Source organism: Phalacrocorax aristotelis, chromosome 1, assembly GCF_949628215.1.
Source record: "Phalacrocorax aristotelis chromosome 1, bGulAri2.1, whole genome shotgun sequence".
NCBI lineage: Eukaryota > Metazoa > Chordata > Aves > Suliformes > Phalacrocoracidae > Phalacrocorax > Phalacrocorax aristotelis.
In genome coordinates, this window is record NC_134276.1 from 84,414,248 (window position 1) to 84,432,994 (window position 18,747).

The 18,747-nt window shown below is 42.6% G+C and overlaps 1 protein-coding gene across 2 annotated transcripts; it reads right to left on the bottom strand.

Moving 5' to 3' along the window:
* Positions 1–560: 560 nt before the first annotated feature.
* ASB11 (ankyrin repeat and SOCS box containing 11) lies at positions 561–15,219 on the bottom strand. Of its 2 annotated transcripts, none has more exons than XM_075095928.1 (7): positions 15,011–15,219; positions 11,922–12,001; positions 8,848–8,955; positions 5,846–5,996; positions 5,502–5,636; positions 4,385–4,576; positions 561–1,367 (listed from the first exon to the last, which is right to left on the bottom strand). In XM_075095928.1, exons 1-7 carry the CDS (start codon positions 15,186–15,188, stop codon positions 1,243–1,245), a joined length of 969 nt encoding a protein of 322 aa, XP_074952029.1. In that variant the 5' UTR covers positions 15,189–15,219; the 3' UTR covers positions 561–1,242. The 2 variants fall into 2 exon arrangements, with proteins under 2 accessions (XP_074952029.1, XP_074952039.1); XM_075095938.1 differs by lacking the exon at positions 15,011–15,219 and adding an exon at positions 13,651–13,803.
* Positions 15,220–18,747: the final 3,528 nt, after the last annotated feature.

Genomic DNA, 18,747 nt, shown 5'->3' on the forward strand with positions numbered 1-18,747 from the left:
AGTCATGCAGGTGTTCCACAAGTTGTTGTATCCCACATTTCTCAACTCAGAGGTGCACATTTTTAGCTCCGCTCTGTCCAAGCTGCTAACCCTGATGATATTTGAACTAATACCACAATGGGAAAAGTCATAACACTTTCAAAATCCCTTCTCACAGGAGGGTGATGAAAGCCTCTAGAGTAGGGGATGAGGGAGTGGACAAGCATGCAAAGTTCTCTTCCTGGTGAGCAATACCTATCAAGGAGAATATTCAAGTGATGCACAACCATCCTTAGGGGCTCTGCTTCTCTCTTGCTCTGCAGTCTGAGGACTTATATTAAGAAACATCAAAGCATGCAAACCGCAAGAGAAGCAACTCACTCCCTTGGTTATCTTTAAACCTTGCAAAGGACAGACATTGAAAGCTGACCTACTGTGCCTATGAAAAGACTTGCAGTTCTGTCCTGGAATTCAGCTAAGAAAAATAGTTCATGTAATGAACACAGCCAGATCTCAGGTGACATAGCTTAGAACTTCTTTTAGAAGAGATGAAGGGTTTTTTAAGAATTTCAGACATTTTTGTGGGCTTAATCTAAACCTCTGCATCTGCTTTGATAACACAGTTTGCACCTCAGAGGACAAGATGTGCTAGCATTGGTGGCAGCTGGGCTCAGGGCAAGGAGGCGTATGGTGGCTGGACAGCCAGAGCTTGCTGGAAGTTGCTACGGCTCCACTAGATCATGGGAAAGAGGTGGCAGGATGCAAAGTCAAAGCTGACAAAAGATGTGTGTGACAAAAGATATTGTATACAGCTGATGTTGGGCACTGAAGGCTTTCATTCTCACACTAGTGGAAGAATAATAGCCACTACCTTGACTTTGCCAGTGAGATTGGATAGATGAGAGGAAGAAGTTGCAAAGATACTATAAGAATAAATGTAACACTAAATGCAGGGAAAACCTCTTTGCGTGTCTGTGGGTGGGTTGTGTGCATGTGCATCTACAAACACGTCAAGTGAGCTGTTCATGTATTACAACTTCTCAGGCTGGCATAAGTGGATGTTACACTAAACTGTGGGGGAACTGTATCCATAACACCATTCACTGTCTGTGAAAAGGTGTTTTCAATTTGCATTGTCACATAGCAGCTAATGTTTGGTATCCACAGTAGACAGTAAATTATGTCTTTGATTTTTTTTCTTTGATATAATAATTTTGGAGTAAACAACCATTTGTTCCTCTTTCTTTAAAGATCGTCACAGACTTATCGATAAAGGAGAAAGTTCTCAAGTGGCTCAGGCAGGTGCAGCTTGTGGACTGTATATAGGCACGACCGACCCAGATGCTTTCTGATACACAACCGGCACAGCTGGGCAAGGCTGGCAGGACCTGGAAAAAAAAAAGGCAAGAACAAGGACCCCCGATCCCACCACCAGTATAAGTCAGAAAGCAACAAACACCAGCAAGATTTGTAAATCAGATCTAGCACTATAAAATTAATTGCTGAAGTCAGGGAGAGCTAAATGCATTATTGTTCATATTTAACTTATGTTGTTAAAATTGGTTCAGCAATTTGAAAACTATGAGCACTAAAATCCTTTTTCTGCATGCATGGCTAGGCTTTTCTGCATCTTTTCTTGAGAAAATACTTAAAATGCTATAAAGATATCTACACTGGAGATAGAGGATGCATAGCCCTTGCTTAGGAAATAAGACACTCCCAGCAGTGTTGTGAGGATAAAGACGAGGGATTACGAGGAGTTGCAGAGGTGCTCAGTGTAGACCAGCCATAACAAGGTGGTTATGGCAAATACAGCTAGCTGTTCATATATAAAGAATGTGCTTCTTCCAACTGCTGGTGTCTCAGCAGGTACCTGCAGAAGTAGTAACAGCAACTCAGCCTTTTAATATGACCATACTATTTCTAAATATTTATGTATGTCAGTCAGTCTGTCAGTGCTCCCCAAAATAATTTCTTAATGTATCATCCAATTTTAGTTAAGTCTGACTGAAAGGAGAATGTCTTGAAGATAGAATGTCCCCAAAATTTTTGTGCAAAAAGGCACCCAGGGTAAAAAGAAAAAAAAAAAAATAAAAAAAGGAAAATAAAGAATAAAAAGTTGAGAGGCCTTTTTGCCCTGAGGGAAAGGCTGACGTGTTAAACTTTTGTTAAGCATCAGAGAGTCCACTGGTAGGAAAGCTGTTGGAAGATTGGAAGACTCATTGGGACAACGGGGAGGCCGGCTTGGGAGTGGCTTGCACAGCACTGCACACCACGGTGATGCCCCAGTGGCTTCCCCGCAGGGTGTTGAGGCATGTGCCCCCAGCCCACCCCACCGCGGGTCAGGTGAGAGGCACACCAGGCACAAACCCACTGGAAACAAGGCTCTGTTTCTTCTGCAATCTCATGCCTGCAAGTGCAAATGCAACTTGCTAGTGAATGTGTCCCTGCCTCCCCTTTGCTTTCCTCTTGCTGGAGCTGCTCCACATTGAACCTTTACACCTGCTCAGAGGTGCTTGGTTTTCAAGCCCTGGATCAGCCCTGCCCCTCTGGTTTCTGGCCAAACAGTAGCGATCACAGCAGTGTTTAGCAAGCAATGGGTAGAGATGTGCGCTAAAAAGCCTGTCCTTATATCTTCCAGGCAAGCTTCAAAATATATACTTTCACTACAGGAAAATTTAGGAGCCTGAAGAGGCTGATAATGGCCCCTCTGAGAAGAAATTAATAGAAAAATATGGGATATTTAGAAAAGAGCACTTGTACTACTGTCACTGGAAGTGAAGAAAGAAGCTACCATCTCCCAAAGCAGTTAAAGAACAGAAACATTTTCTGTTTCACGTCACTTAATAGCTAGGAAGAGGAGCAATTAAAGGGAAACATCTATGTAACCACAGCAGAAAAGTTGGGGTAGAAAGAAAGCTTTTCAAGAGAAGTCCCTGAGGTGCTTATTTCAAACAGAAGGGGGTTTCAGAAAACACAGAAGTAGCGGAAAAGTGCAGCTGCAGATGTTAGATACAGCAAAGTATCTGAAAGCAGGACTGAAGAGATAGGTAAGGAAACTGAGGGAGCTTCATTTCTGAAAAGTGAAGAGCCAACAGGACCTGAAGTGTCCTTTAGTGCCTTTGACTGTAAGGGAGGAATGGGTGACAAGCAGAAAGCGGAAATCAAAAAGAAGGTTCAGGAAGAAAAAAATATTTATATTGGAATATTTCTTTATCTACACAAACTCTCAGTCACACATGGCGTCTGGAGCAGTACAACTGCAAGCACTGCCTTTGCTCACACAGCCATCGCTGAGCCCTGAACACCTCAGATATGGGGACAGAAGTCACAAGAGGTGAGAAGCATTTGAGCAGAAGTCCTACCAGAAGGTTTCAGACATGACAAATTAATGCTCTGCATGAAAAACCATGGAGAAAGAGAGTAGGGCAGAAGGATATTAAGCCAATGTTTCATTTCCCCTATAAAAGCCACCTGTGTGCAGAGGGCTGGCACCATCCAAGAGCTATTTTGCAGCTGGAAACAGGCTTTCTGTGCACATCGTGCTTTGCTCCTTGGTGCCCGGGAAGGCAGCAGGCTGTCTGCCTGGGGAAGCACGATTCACCCTCCCTGCTCACAAAGCCCCGGCGAGCATAGGCTGACTAGCAGGGTACCAGTGAGCTGGGAAACACAGAGGTTAGGGAAGGAGGGTGGGGACTTAATTCAGCATATCCATATCCCAAGAATATTGCTATTGGATTCATCAAGTTCTGGCTGCATGTGGTGCAGGTGAAAATGGCACAAGAAGATCTAGATTCATTTCTGCTCAGAAGTTTCTTCCAGTAGACTGGAAAGATCATCAGAAATATTGTAGGAAGGCTGAAAGTAAGCTGCAAAGGCTACTGCTGGATTGTGCTGGGTTTGCAGCACCATCAGCCGCACTAAAGAGCTCATGCCGCGAAGCTGAACAGCCACCTAGCAAATAGCTCTGCTTTCTCCTGGTGACCAAGGACACACACACTCATGCTGCTTTTTCTGCAGGAGGCAGGACATTGGGCCATGACACTAAGCTGAACACAAGATGGTGGTACTAAAATATTATCCATGAATAAACTCTCATGACAGCTTTTAATCCTTAGAGTCCCTGTAGGTAAATACATATAATTTTCCTTCAGAAGACAGGAAAGAAAAGCACAGAACAACCGACCAATTGACCCACTAAAACCCTGACACTTGGTGGCAGATCTAGTAACAAAACAGAGATCTCTTACTCATTTCTATGTCATGTGATGCAGGCTTGAAATCAGTCGAGAAGATACGGGAACTTACATAGAGCATTACTTATAAAAGCAGTTAAGAAAATCTACTTAGGTAAAGGAAATATATACAGTTGTACTTAGAAAAAGAGAAGAAAGGAAACCATTACCTTCCCGAAGCAGAAGCGCCTGCTCCACTTTGCTGTTGGGTACCGCAAGATCCAGGGCACATTTGAGTTCAGCATTTCTGCATTTTGGGTTAGCACCATAGTCTGTCAGCAACACCACTACCTCCACACTGGATTTCCTTGCTGCTGCATGGAGGGGGGTGTCTAATCGCTTCCCCACGTTAACGTTGGCTCCTTGAGTGAAGAAGAGTGGATGGTTAGATCCAGCAGGAACCATCTAAACCCACATCACACAGATGGGTTTTCACCGGTAGCCTCAATAAATGAAGGGGATGGATGGCACATAAACCTCCCTTATTTCTCTCAATAGCAGCAGTACAAAACTCACGAGGTCAAATACCTGCTGTATAAATGTCCTCTGAGCCACTGAACCCTGTCTGTGATGGACAGGACTGAGCAGCTTGACCTTCAACTCAACAGATGCTCAAAGCCTACCATACGCTCTGTAAATTTGTTAACAACATAAAATCTAACACAGATTATGTTAATTTAATTACTGGGAGGAAAAAAAGACCCTTTAGGTACCGCATTGAAATAACTCCAGGAGTAGAGCAAGCAAAATGCTTGCCCTGGGCTCTCCAGGCACAGCAGGGCCACATTTTGAGCAGGTGTAAGTCAGTTAATGTACACTGACAGCAAAAAATTTATGCTAGCTCATAGGCTGTGCCTGGACCTGCAGTAATTATTCTTTCAAGCAGCTTTACTGCTGTCTTCATCATCTACCACAAAGTAGGTGAAGTTAATGTTTAGCATGGCAGTTTATCATAATCAAGAGTTGATTTTGGTCACTAATACTAGCCAGCATTGCCTGTGCTTCCTGTTATCATCTTAGAAAACTAGAAGTATTTTATTTTCACATTCAGAGAGTCTCAGGGAGGTCTCTGTAATTAGGGCTTTTTTTTTTTTGCTGAGGAAATCACAAATTCTTCATGAATGCAGGCGAAATTTTTAATAGCCTCAAATGGGTCTCACAGACCTGGACTGCCCAAAGCACCTCTTGTGGAAATAACCCCTAAAGTTTGCAGTGGAGAGGCAGCTCAGAGAGACCAGCAGCACTGCCTCCCACCACAGCTCTCCCTGGCCCCTTTTCCAGGTGTACCTAGCTCCAAAAGCTTCTTGACGCAGTCTGTCCTCTGGTACGTGCAAGCCACGTAGAGCGGGGTCCCGTGCTGCAGATCTTCTTGGTCAATGTCAACCTCATGGGCCAGAAGGATCTCCATGCATTCCCTGTGACCTGTGGAGAGAAGAAGAGCCGTCACTGAAGTTCTGTAGAGCAGAATACACCCAGATGCAACCAATGAGGCACAAGAGCTGGGAATAAGCCAAGCCTATTTATCCCTACCAGTATGGACAAGGTTTTTTTTTAAAAAAATATTTTAACATTAATAGAAGATGTATTCCTCACTTAGTTGTTATTAGCTTCACTCACAGCCTGAACGTTACCTCTCTTGACTGCTTCGTGAATGGGTGATGCAAGGTGGTTCCTGAGCTGTGGCTTGGCTCCAAATTCAAGCAGCATGTTGACACAGGCCACGCTACCACTGCAGCAGGCGTTAAACAGAGGTGTGATCCCATCGATGGTGACTGCGTTGACCTGGAACAGCGAGAGAACACTCAGGATAATCTGATTTAAGAGGAACGCCCTTGCAGCATGCCCCATGTGCACACCAGAAATGCACCAGAAAACGACGCTTCTATTGTTTAATTTCAGAATTGAATTTGCTTACAACTTTTTGAGTTATGTGTTGTGGCACAACATATATAACCTTCTCCTTTGAGATCGGCCCTCTTTCCCGGAAACCTAGTGCCATAAGGCAGAGACACTGCCTGCTACATATTCTGCTCCTAGAGTTGCTCAGAGAATGCAGATTTTAATTTTTTTTTTTAAGTGGAGAACTTGAGTATCTTCATGATCGTCTACTTTGCACCAACCCAAAGCCAGAATACACTCAGATGAAAATGGCTTTGCTTTTTAATGAAAACACTTCATGTTTAATACTTTCACCTGAAAACACATTTCCAGCAAAAGAAATTTTTGTGGAAACACAGTCTTGATCCTGAACAGAAAAGGAGTTTGAAAGAGTTTGTGTTCATACTCGTGTGTGTGTGTGTGTGTGTGTGTGTGTGTGTAAGAGAGAAGGAACTTCCTTCCTCCTCCTCCAGTATAAAGACCTGGCAAGAACCACCATCCGTCATTCTCCACTGGGACAGCACAGTCCCTGGCTTGTGTTGTGCACAGCGCTGTAGCTGCTATGTTTAACTACGTAGCCAGCACTCAGAGGCAGTTCGTGCAGCAAATCTGCGTGTCTTTAAATCCCTGGAACACTGGAGAAGAGCAATGGATTATGCAAGCATGTGGCAATATGGGCGATTTCCAAATCAGGGAGAAAAGAGATGGGAGAGGAAGGGCTGGAGAAGTCCTGGGCCACTGGGGAAGCTGAAGGACTTTGCCACCAGTGCAAGCACAGGAGCTGCATGGCAAAGGGGTTGGAACACCAGGGTAGAAATATCTTAGCTCACACAATTTAACTAGCAATATATTTATGCCTTTAAAGCAGAGAAGGGCAGTGATGTTTAAGAACCTATTATTTATTCTGAGTAATTAAGCAGTGCACCATCTGCCATTGATACCTTCCTAGGTATCATTTGTCCTTGTTCATTTGACTGACTTGTTTACGATGCTGTATGAGTTAACACCTTTTCCACAAGGTGCTTTTCCCACAATTACAAGCCAGTCCTTGCCATTTCTAGTGTTTCAGTCCTTGCTGTCTTCAGCAGGCTCCAACTACGCAGCAGCCAGAGCAAGGGTACGCTCCCCAACATGAAGCTGTGCTTGCAAATTAGGCAGGTACACTGGAGGAGTCAGCCCCTGTTCCTTGGTGCCTCCTCTGCTTGCTCACCTTCATGGAAAACCAATGTGGGGAACAGACCTGGCTAGAAAATAATCATGACAGGGCCAGGAGGTGGACAAGCCAGCATGATATGGGGAGATATCCGGTACTGCAGCATGGGGGACATCTGCCTGCTCAGATTTTGGAGCCCAAAAGGAAGCTTGCTCTTCCTGAAATTGCAGGGGTCCAACTAAGACTCTTTCAACAATATCATCACTGCAGATCCCAGCCTCTTCCTTGATCTTCCTCCCCTCCTGCTAATTGCTGAGCTAAACTATCCCTCACCCTGCACAGCTTCCAAAACCGCAAAAGGAAAGAAATAGATATGCTTCGGGGGTATCTGTGTTTCAGGCAGATGACATGCTGCAGCACTGCAGCACATCACTGCCCCCCACCTCCCCTGAGTCTCATCTGGCAGATGTAGCTGGAGCTGCTGGAGGCACTGGGGGTCTATCAGCATCATTTCACAACAGGTCCAGGGATTCAGGCAAGCTGATAACCAAGGGTAAGCATGGAGATAAGTGGAGAATAGACATTACGTCCTTGCTTTCCCTCTACTGGGCATTGGTTTAACCAGTAAAAGAGGAAAGAATGGTAAAACAGTTGTTGTGGAGTAAGCAGTTTGGTTAAAAAGAATATAAAGAACAGCAGAGCAATAAAGGAGAGCAGCAGAATGGCACATTTTCTTCCAGAAGGTAGACAACAACCTGTTCGCTTTATTTATGAACAGAGTAAAAACAAAAAAACACCAGAGCTATATATTTTACCAGGAACAGGCTGATTTTTTAGGAAAGCAACAGGTTGTTCAGAGATTATTTCTTTGAGTTATAAAAAGACAATGTCATTAATATACCAAAATCAAGTAAAACCAACCAGAAAGGGGTTTTTCTTTCATCTTTCTAAGGGATAGAAATTTGGCATACAGTTTAGGAAGTTGACAAATGTATTTTCTTCTGCAGAAGATAGCTTGATTGCCCGTTATGGTGCTGCTCAGTTTCTTGCCATATAAATTGTACTTGAAAACCCAGCTGAATGAAATATATTATATATATTTCATCCATTCCTGTATCTCCATTTTTAACATGTATTCTACCTTAGGTCCAACTGGGGGAAATGTTATTTTATTAGCAGATAAAACGTTTCATTTCTTTAAGCACGTCTAGTTTTACTTACGTGAGACTCCAAAACCATCCCACAGAAAAGCAGAGGCAATCCCAGTGATTGTTACAGGGGAAAAAAGGGAAAAATCATTTTCTTCAAGGTTATTTTCACCTAGGATCTCTCATTTCTTTTCCATCAATCATGGCTACATTTCACATACAGAGGGAAAACAAAATGGAATAACACGGTGACCCAAGCAACCACCAGGGGAAGGCAAATCCATTACCCATGGAAACAAAGCACTGTTTTATTTTTCCCCATTTCTGCCCGGGATGCTCCTGTCCATTCACAGCCTGGCCCTGCCCCATGGACAGACCATCCAACATCCCTGCTGAGGCAGGAAGCACCTGTGATCCAGGCACCCGCATCCCCACCAGCCTCCCCAGGACTCACCTGAGCACCATTCTCCAGCAGCACCTTCGCGCAGGCAACGTGGCCGCCCAGGCAGGCCTCATGGAGAGCTGACACACGGTCCGTTGTCACCAGGTTCACATTGAAACCCTGCAACACAGGGTGGGGGGCATGGGGGGAAAGCCCTGCCCTACCCACAGGGCTCCCCTGGGGCTGGTGCAGGTGGTGGACCGTGGTGGAGGGGAGCCACATCACTAGGGGCGTGTCCAGGGAGGGTGTTAGGGTTGGATTAATGTTGTTCAGTGCTTTGGTGCTCATCCCCAAAGACAGCAGCTGGTGATGCGGCTAAAGAGGAAGCAAGGACAAGCTATGCCTTCTATTTCTAGTTTTTTATAATGCATCATCAATCACAGGAAAGACATTGTCTTTCTTTAACCTATAAGGGTGGCATTACCTTCCCTATTAAGTCCAGCACCAGGAGCTACAGCTAGTGGGATTCATCTCTCTGAACAGGGATGCCTCTGGCACAGGTATCTGTAGCTTGGCTGGAGCCCTTGACTCCTTCAATGGGGAGAAACAGGCTCCCCTAGGATATGATTCACCCCATGCTAAACCACCTGTTTCTAGTAGGTCAGATGATGAATTGTGTCCTAAAAATAATTCCACTGACTATATGGGGTGCCCAGTGTGTTTCACTCAGAGGCAGTGAGTACCTCGTAAACCCATAAGATAGATGAGACAAATCCTACCCATTAATCAGTTCCTCTTACTTGACCACTCAGGAAACATTTTTACACTGGAAGAAGGAACTATGATTTACAAACGCCTTATTACAGGTATTTCCCTAAATGACAGTTCTTACATCTATTCCTACACAAAGAGAAATCAGACATATTCACAGAGGAGACCAATTGTCACACGTGTTTTTCCCAGAAAGCAGCTAAATCTCCTGGTAATTAAGATTTTACAACCACGTGTGAGAAGAGGCCTGGAAACAGCTCCATTTTCCACCTGACATATTTTGTAACACAGTTGGTCTCTACCTGATGTGCTATAAACCAGGCCGCTCACAAGATGGCAGCAATGCACTTTTTAGCAGGCAGGACCAAACGCAATGGGGAGAAGTACGTGTCTGTGAGCAATGTAAAACTGTAAAAAAGTCACCAGCCCTGACGCAATGAGCATTAAAAGCAACCACTGCAATCAGCTAAAGCTAGAATTTCTATGAAATAAAAACAATTGTTTCTCAGACACGTGAAAGTGTTATTAATGTAAAAGCTCTCGCTAGAAATTTCCTGTACATTGTATCAGTGCCAGGCGAATAGATAAAACCTTGAAAAACTGTTGAGATTATTCCATTCCCTAATTGCATAGGCATCTCATACTTAATGGTCGGCATATTCCTTCAAGAGTAATGTCTTCTAGAGGTTCCTGGTCAGGAGACCTATTCTGAATCGTTATTCAGATATCTATATTTAACAAATGAAACTCAGATATTGCAAGTCAAAAAGTACTAATATCTTGGGCAAAACAGCAATCCCTTCCATTACAAAATGGAGAATGAGTTCTAGATCTTACTATAGCTCTTTGCCAAATATCGCTCATGTTAAACCTTGTTTTCAACATATGTGAAAAATCATACTCTTCTTTTGGTGTTGGAACAGGCATTGGTGAGTTCTTGAGCTCTTTTAAAACTCCAGTGCTCCATAGTCCCCTTATATCCTGGCATCCCCTGGGGAGCAGAAGCCTCACTGTCTTTCTTGAAAGCTGTGGTCCTATGGCAGAGGCTTCTGAGTGTCCCACATATACCCTGAAGTATAGATCAATATTTAATTTTAGGCTAGTAGTGTAACTATATTAGAGGCAATGAGCAATGATTATGCAGCTCCATGAACAGCTTCATCCCTACATTTATCAAGCTGTGGTGAATCAGCTCCAATTCAGTCTCTACAGACATTGCGGCCTTGATCTCTTTCCATCAGCAAGGGCCTTCATCCTTCACTCCCAAAATCAAAAGTCTTCAGGAGAAGGAAAAAGTGTGGATTAACTAGATTATGTATAACCACAACACTGTGTGCTTCTCCAGTGTATAACCGTGACCAGTGTATAATCAGGGCACCTAGTGTATAACCACAACATCAGATGCCCCACTAATAAGATGGTGTAAGGTCAGCATAAATGGAAACAGAGGGGGTCAGGAAACCAGCAAAGCCCTGAATGAATAAGCCCTCTTTCTTGTTATCCCTAACCTCCATCACTTCCTTTTCCATAAAAATCATTTGATATCAGCAGGTGAAGGAAAGAGGGATCAGCAAAATTGGAGGGGGAATACTGGCTGTAAACAGCAACCTCTTCGAGCTGCAGCCACGCCTTGAGAGATGTCTGGAGTAGAGGCATTCGCACTGGCAGCTCCTCTCCTTGAGGATGTTGTCCATTTGAGCTGTAACCTCACTGGTAAAAAATTATTTACCTTGAATATAAAAAGTCTGATGGCCAAGTCACAAAGCTTACGCTCAGGGAATTAATTCCCCTGCAGCTGTCTTGACTGGGGGGGAAGGAGGACTGTTGCTTATTTGTACCAGATGATGGCATTGAGTTTAAGCAAAGGTGGTAAGGAAGATTCCCACTTTCATACCCAGCTTCTTGTCCTTTCTAGTACATTATTTCCTCATCTTTTTCTTTTGCCTGAACTGTTGGTTTCATTTGGAGCAGAGGGTTTCAGGCTGACAGGCCTCCCTCTAGGAAGACCACGCTTGCTGTTTTATACAGCAAGATGTACTTTTACAGCTTTCTACCGATTTTTTAAATAGCTGATATATATATATTGTCTCTATTCTCAAGCCCAGTTTGCACAGTTTATCACTGAGAAAGAGCCCAAGGATCATTGTTTATCGTACAGCAAGCTACAAGCTATAACAATTTTTGTCCTGGGCTTGTCCCCAGCATCCCAACTGAGCAAACTAATACATGCCCAAAGGCATGTACGAGGATATATTTTTTATGCAACTGTATTTCTTATGCCCTGCTGCAGTCTCGTACCAGCTCACCAACTCACAGATGCAATTCAACAGAAACTACGCTGCTTCCCAACCCTTTCTTTACCTGTGGGCTTTTACCTGTGCAATCAAGGTTTTCAAAGAGAGGAGGCGTCCTTGGAAGGCAGCGTCATGAAGAGGGGAGCGGTCTGCCCAGCTGCCTGAAACAGCAAACGCATAGAAGTTAATTCAGGTAAGCAGCAAAAGCAGATCCCGGGAGGACAGGGGAAAAACAGCTGCGTGCAAATGCAGATTAGGACTGAAATCAATGTGGGGTCAGCGGTGAAACTCTTTGATAAATTGATTTCAGCAGAGCAGCTGAGGGCTCAGCACTCCTGAGAGAGCTGGCCACTCGCTCAGGGACCTAAACAAAAGCTTCTTGGCGGAACTTCTCAAAATAGCTAAAAACATGCTTCAGCAAAAACCACGAGTTTAGTGCTGCTTGGACTTGCCCAGGGACTTCAGAGCCCTACAATTCTCCTATCCAAAACTGTATCAGCCTCCATCTTTCCTAGGGAGCTTTTGTCACAAATCATATTCCAGCTTCTGGTGTACTTTGTTCAGAGACTCATAGCGGGGAGATACAGGGATGACTTGTCAATCAGATAAATTCTGGCATGTCCCTGGCAGTTTTATTTCCTGATCTGACAATTTCATAAATAATATCCTCCAGCTCAGACTACCAGGTAACAGGTTTCATCCTCCTCCTCTTTAGAAGGCTGCAGAAAAGATATGGAAAAATAAATTCTGCCTGAGGCTTTACTTTTCTTCCTTAATAATTTTGAGTTGTTGAACTGTTCAGACTCCTTCATGTAGGCTAGCCTATTGCCCTTTTTGTTATCTTAATCTATTCATGTGTCAAGAAAAAATTTCCTTAGCCTAGCTACTACCTGCAGGCATAGTCAGTCAGCCCAGGTTAAATCCCTGCAACTCAAGTAAAGAGCATATTTACTTGTTCTATATTAAAATTTATAACCATACTGCAGCACAGTGTGTATTTCTCCAAAGGCCAGCTACATTTACAGAGCCACAGGACAGAAGCAATGCCAGTGTTTGCGTTCATGCTCTGTTGTACAGCAACCTCTTGAGCACTGCATTTGAAACCCTTGTCCTATTTAATTTTTTCAGCTATGCCACACACTAGAGAGAATGGAAAGGGTGATTTACCTCCATTTCGGGTGTTACCCGAGGCAGGGAGAAATCAATGAGAGGCACAGGCACATCCCTGGGGACTTGAGGCCAAGGATGCAGCAGAGGTTTCAGCCTTGGCCAAGGAGTCTCCTTTTGTTATCTGAGAACCGGGATGCACTTCACCTCATGGGGTTATAGGTTTGGCAATAGTTATTACTTTTGTTTCCATTTGTTTAAGGAGCTGTTTCTGGGCTCTTAAGGCAGGAAGCTGGCACGGAAAGACCAGCTGGCACAATATATGACCAGGCTCCTAAGGACCAAGTTGGGCACCCCAGGCAAAACGATGGAAACAAGAACCAGGTAGGGACTGAAAAACATTTTCCTGAAAACATCCAAAAAATCCCACATCCCTCATCATGCTGGTGACTGAAATAGGCAAGCTCAGTTCAGAAAGTCAGAAGACATTGCAAGTGACAAAAACCAGGGCCCTTATACAGCAGGAAGACTCGGGAGTAACTGAGACAACAGAGCTACAGTGCCTTATTTAACCTTTTATGCATTCAGTATAGCGTGTGCAAGCGCACATCACATGCATTTACGATGCATGTGTATGCACACATATGCCTCACCATGAAAACACATGCTGTTGCATACTTCCATGCTAGCCACAGCAACCTACCTCCCTGAAATGTGTGGCAAATATAGTTCCCATACGGGGCGCATCTTCCCTTCACAGTTGTGAGCGACATGTCTGAAAACACTGTGTCTTTTTAAATGTGTACAAGACAAATGAAGCAGCCCTGCTGCTGCTGCTTCTGCCCCACTTCACTGCAAAGAGAAAAGGCTGTGAAGTTCTGCCTGTAATCCAATACAGTGCCCCAGCAACAGCATCACATGATCTTACGTTTTGTAAGATTATCCTTAATGGCTTTTTGCAAATGGCAACTTGCAGATAAAAATAAAAATATGTTGTGGGCCGCTAAACTTCAAGGTGCTTCAATAAGAACCTTTCCATGAAGGAAAACCTGCTGTTTGCCACTTGTCTGACTACAATTGCATGAAGGCACTTGGAAAAAAATGACAATAATAAATGATTGGAATTATATTCTGGAGAATAACAAATAAATAAATAAACTAGGCATGCCTCTATAGAAAGGCTTTGTTAAAAATTCTTTGCTGCAGTATTTCTCTTGGCCAGATCTTTGTCTGCTTTGGGTGGCCATTGTGCACCACCCATGTTCTCCTCACTTCATGTGCCTGTTCATGGTGGCACTATTCATCACGAAGCAAGTGCCCAACAAATAAGTCACATAAAAAGCTGTGATGTCACAATGCTGATAATAATCTTCAAGTAGGAAAATATGGCCTCATTAGTAGTAAATGTAAAATACTGTGTCATTTTAATTAGTGGAATTACTGGGCATGCAAACGCGTGTCTACTTATTATTATGGCAGTGGTGTGAAGGAGTAAAATCACTTAAAAAAAACAACCAAAACCAATAAATTACCTACTAAATAGCCTACTAAATACTGTATATTCCCGTGCTGTATATTTTTCAGAATAATTTTAGCTGTATTCATTTTTATCATCTGATTTAACAAAACAGGGGTTCTTGGCTTGGATTCAAAAAGTCATTAGTTATATCCTCCTAGTATCTCCTTTCAGAAAATCAACACGCTAAAACTTTACCCTAAATATTCTTTGGCAGTAAAGCTAGTTATTTAGTAAAACCATCTGTAACACCTGCTAAAGAATGCCTTGCTTCCAAGAACAATCTTTTTATTTACTATAGTGCCTTGTTGTCCTCATTCTAGCTGGGTAATTGTTGGAGTCTCATATTTTGCACACCTAAATCATGCCAACACATACTGACACTGTAAAGACCCCAGAAATGGAAGGCGCTTCAGTTTCAAACATTCACCTATGCAGTTAGCAACAGATTCCTCATTTCATGGCAACTCAGTGATTTAAATCCTCAAGTTACAAAAATGTAGCAAATGCACATTTAAATGCTAGAGTGTACATACTTTCACTTTACCTGGGACTATTCCATAGATCTCTTCTGCTATCCTGGCAGCTTCTTTCCTGTTGCCTTTAACAATATAGAAATGGGTCAGCAAAGCCAAGGAAATCTTAATTAAAAGCTTGAAGCAAAACAAAGCAAAAATGGCAAAATAAATGTTAGTGAAAGCATGGAGAACAGAACTGCCCTCCATTTTGGTTTGCTCTTTGAATAGTTTCTCAGGTTGGCTAAGTTGTACCGGGCTATTCTTGGTATCATATATCATCTATTTTAAACCCTCCAGGACCTGCTGTTCCTCAGTTACCAAAAATACATTCTGGTTTTATTTGGTACGGGCTATTTGATACTAAATAACAATACCAAGGATAAGAGAGTTTGAACATCTCGTGCCATACAGGAAATAAACAGAAAATCCTTTCCAAACACACATGAATTAGAACAAATTTTCAGACAGCCGCTCTCCATAGCACCTGAAAGCCTATACACCCACATTATATTTATTTTTCGATGTAGAAGTTCCATTTACAAAGGCTGCACAGGTGAAGTTGCAGAAATTTTTCAGAGATACTGCAAAAAGAATACTTTTCTGTCTTTCCCGTCTTGGTAGCAGGCCTTGCTGGTACTCAGGTACAGAACAAAGGCAAGCTTATCAAAGAAAAGCATTATCATGAAAGAATCTGAAATAAAACCACATATTTTCAAAGCCAGGGCTAAGAAGTCAAAGTTATTCTGGGAAGGGAAGAATACATTGAAAGTGTGTAATCAGAAACACATGACAACATACTGGTATTTTTCATCACTCAGGGATAAAGATTGGTGTCCATTAATATATCCTGCAAACATCATCTTACTGTTTTGAAAGAATGTAAATATTTTCACATTATCCACCATTGACTCAAAGGTATAATATTTGAAACTGAAGAAGATGCACCCATTCTTTAACTGCCCTTTTTTCTTTCTGAAGGCACATGGCTTCCATAGAGAATAGAGTATTTTTTTCTGCATGCAATTAACTGAATCTATGTAGAATACCCCATCTCCTCTTCATTTAAACTTTTCTTGATTCCTATTTTTCTATATGAACAGTAGGAGGGAGATTCATTTCTTTCTTTGAATACACTCCTTGCCCAGGTTCTTTTACCCTTCAATTTACACACCTGTCAAAGGCAAGCGCAGGATGACTCTCCTCTGTTAGAGATCCCAAGGAGATGGAGGATACGCAGAAGGAAAGTTTACAGTGAATTATTTCCCTGGACATTTTAGATGCAATTTGGTTGGTTTTGTAGTAATATAGCTGGCTTACTACCTTGCAGTCTTCAGCACTCCGCCCTCCCAGGTGCACTAGAATGCTATATAAAATATATGCAGACAGACTGAAAAAAGCACCCCAAGCTATTTTTTCATTTTTCAAGTGAACCAGTTTTTCTAAAATTTTTAATTAAACCAATATATTACATCTTTACTAATAACTTAGCACCTTACATAAATACTATGTATACCTTTACTTCCACAGTACTATAATACACCGGTAGAAACTATAACACCTATGAATCCAAAAGACGAAAATTGCCTATTTTTAGTCACTTTAATACTGTTTGTCACAGGACAAGACAGATGAAGACATAGATTACATGGCAAGAGAAGTTCAGTTAAGGAATCAGAGCAAAACAGTTAAGTTTGCTCAGCTGGGAAACAAAAAGGAGAAATTAGCAAACAAAGGTGGACCAAAAAAGGGATGATCAGTAAGTCCTAGAAGAAAAAAAAAAAAAAAAAAGAAGATAATGAAAACACTCCTGAAGCCAGAGGAATAGCAAAAGGTGTAAAGAACAGAATAAAAGATGCAGAGAAAAAAGAACTAACAAACAAACAAAAATATCATTGCAAAAAAAAAGTCAGCCTAAATGACAGAGAGCCCTTTCTCATGTAGGATCTACAAAACTGGCACTCCATAGGACGTAGCACCCTTTAAGAGAAAGACCAGAAAACAGACTTTTGGTTGCAAAGGAAATCCAGTGATCTTCTTTCAAAATCAGCCTTCCAGACTGTAGGTAGAATTGTTCATGTCCACAACCCTCAGAAAAATACAAGAAACTGGAGATCAGGTGATTTCCACTGAAATTCTCTTATCCCTAAAGGAAGGTGAAATTCCAAGAGTACTGAAGAGCTCTCCAGGTGGTCTAAAGAACCATGAGGAAGTTTGACCACTTGGAAGAAGTCACAGGAACGTGATTCTTCCAGAAGGACAAGCTCCATTTGTGTAGTAGCAAAATCACCCTCCTGACTTCAGAACAAGACAACTAGAGATTTTCAGTTAAATGATGGAGTCATTTGAGAAGAACTCATGTAATCCCTGCATCTGCTCTTAGTGTACAAGAACACTAGCAAAATTACTGCAGTGGATTAAAGTCATTGGTGGGAAGATGGCTGAACCACCTGGTGGGAAGTATTAATCTGGTGAAGGTGGTAGTCAGGTAAGCCGTAGCAAAAGCTGGTGTAATCACTTGGAAACACCCGGTATTTCTGAAACTAAAGAAAGGTGAGCAACATGACATAGACATGAGAACGCAGATAACACAATGGAAGAGCAACAGGAATCTCATCTTTCCTCCCTCACTGTTTTGGGCAGCATCATTGTTGAGTTGAATGAGATGGACTTCGCGGCTCCATCGATAGACTAGAGTGAACAAGTCAGCCCTCCGAAAAAAAACCCATGCCTTATTGAGAACTCCATGAATCACTCTAGCTTTCAGCTAATTACTAAATTGTCCAATCAAAATATCCAGAAAATACATTAATCCTTCAATAAAATGGTCATGAGATAGAGAATGAATAGTTCAGCTATATCCTCCAAAGAACTGGAAAGCTAGTGCTTGTATACCCTGAATTTACGAACGCACAAGGAATAAGCACAAGAGGAAAGGCAGTCCAGCTTAGAGACAACTCATTTTCCCTACTGTTCACCTGAACTTTAGCCAAGAGTGAGAAATGTTGGATGTGACCTGAAGATTTTGGCAAGGAAATAAAGATTAGGGGGATCCTCTTCTCGAAGAAATTAAAAGAGGTATTGGTCTATTCATACACTAGACACTCTTTGAATTACAGCACTGTATTTCTAATGTATATAGCTGACAGTCTGAATACCAAATATATTCAATCAAAGTAAGACAACTGGGGGTAAAAAGGAGACAGAAACCCTTTACCTCGAAGGGAAGAGATCAGAACAAAGACGTACGGAGAGCCTAGCTATTTCTTTTCTACCAGTTTGATCTAATAAATGACACTACTTCCTGTACAAGCCTTGCCTCACTTGCACCCTTAGGTCAGCACACTTACAACACTCCTGCCTTTCAAAAGGGATGTATATGGTGACTCACTGCTTGCTCTTACACAAGCAGATGTGGGATTCATCTCACCTACCCGCTGCCCATCGCACCACATAAAGTTGGTTATCTAAAACCCGGCTGCTGCCTGGGCAGGAAGACGGCAAATTCCAGCAGGTAATGAATTTCCCCCTGCCTGTCTCCAACGCCTGTGCTAGCGGGGGCTGGCTCCTTCTCCAGATGCCTGCCATCGTCCCCCCCATTGAACAGCCACCTTAGAGAACTAGCATGTACTAGACGACCAGCTTACGCACAGTTAAAGGTCAGCGAGACCCATGCAAACCTCACCTCCGGAGTTATGCAAGTGTGGAAGCAAGTCAGAATCTGCAAACAATCCAATCTATCTGTTAAGTTTACAAGAAAAATGTGTAA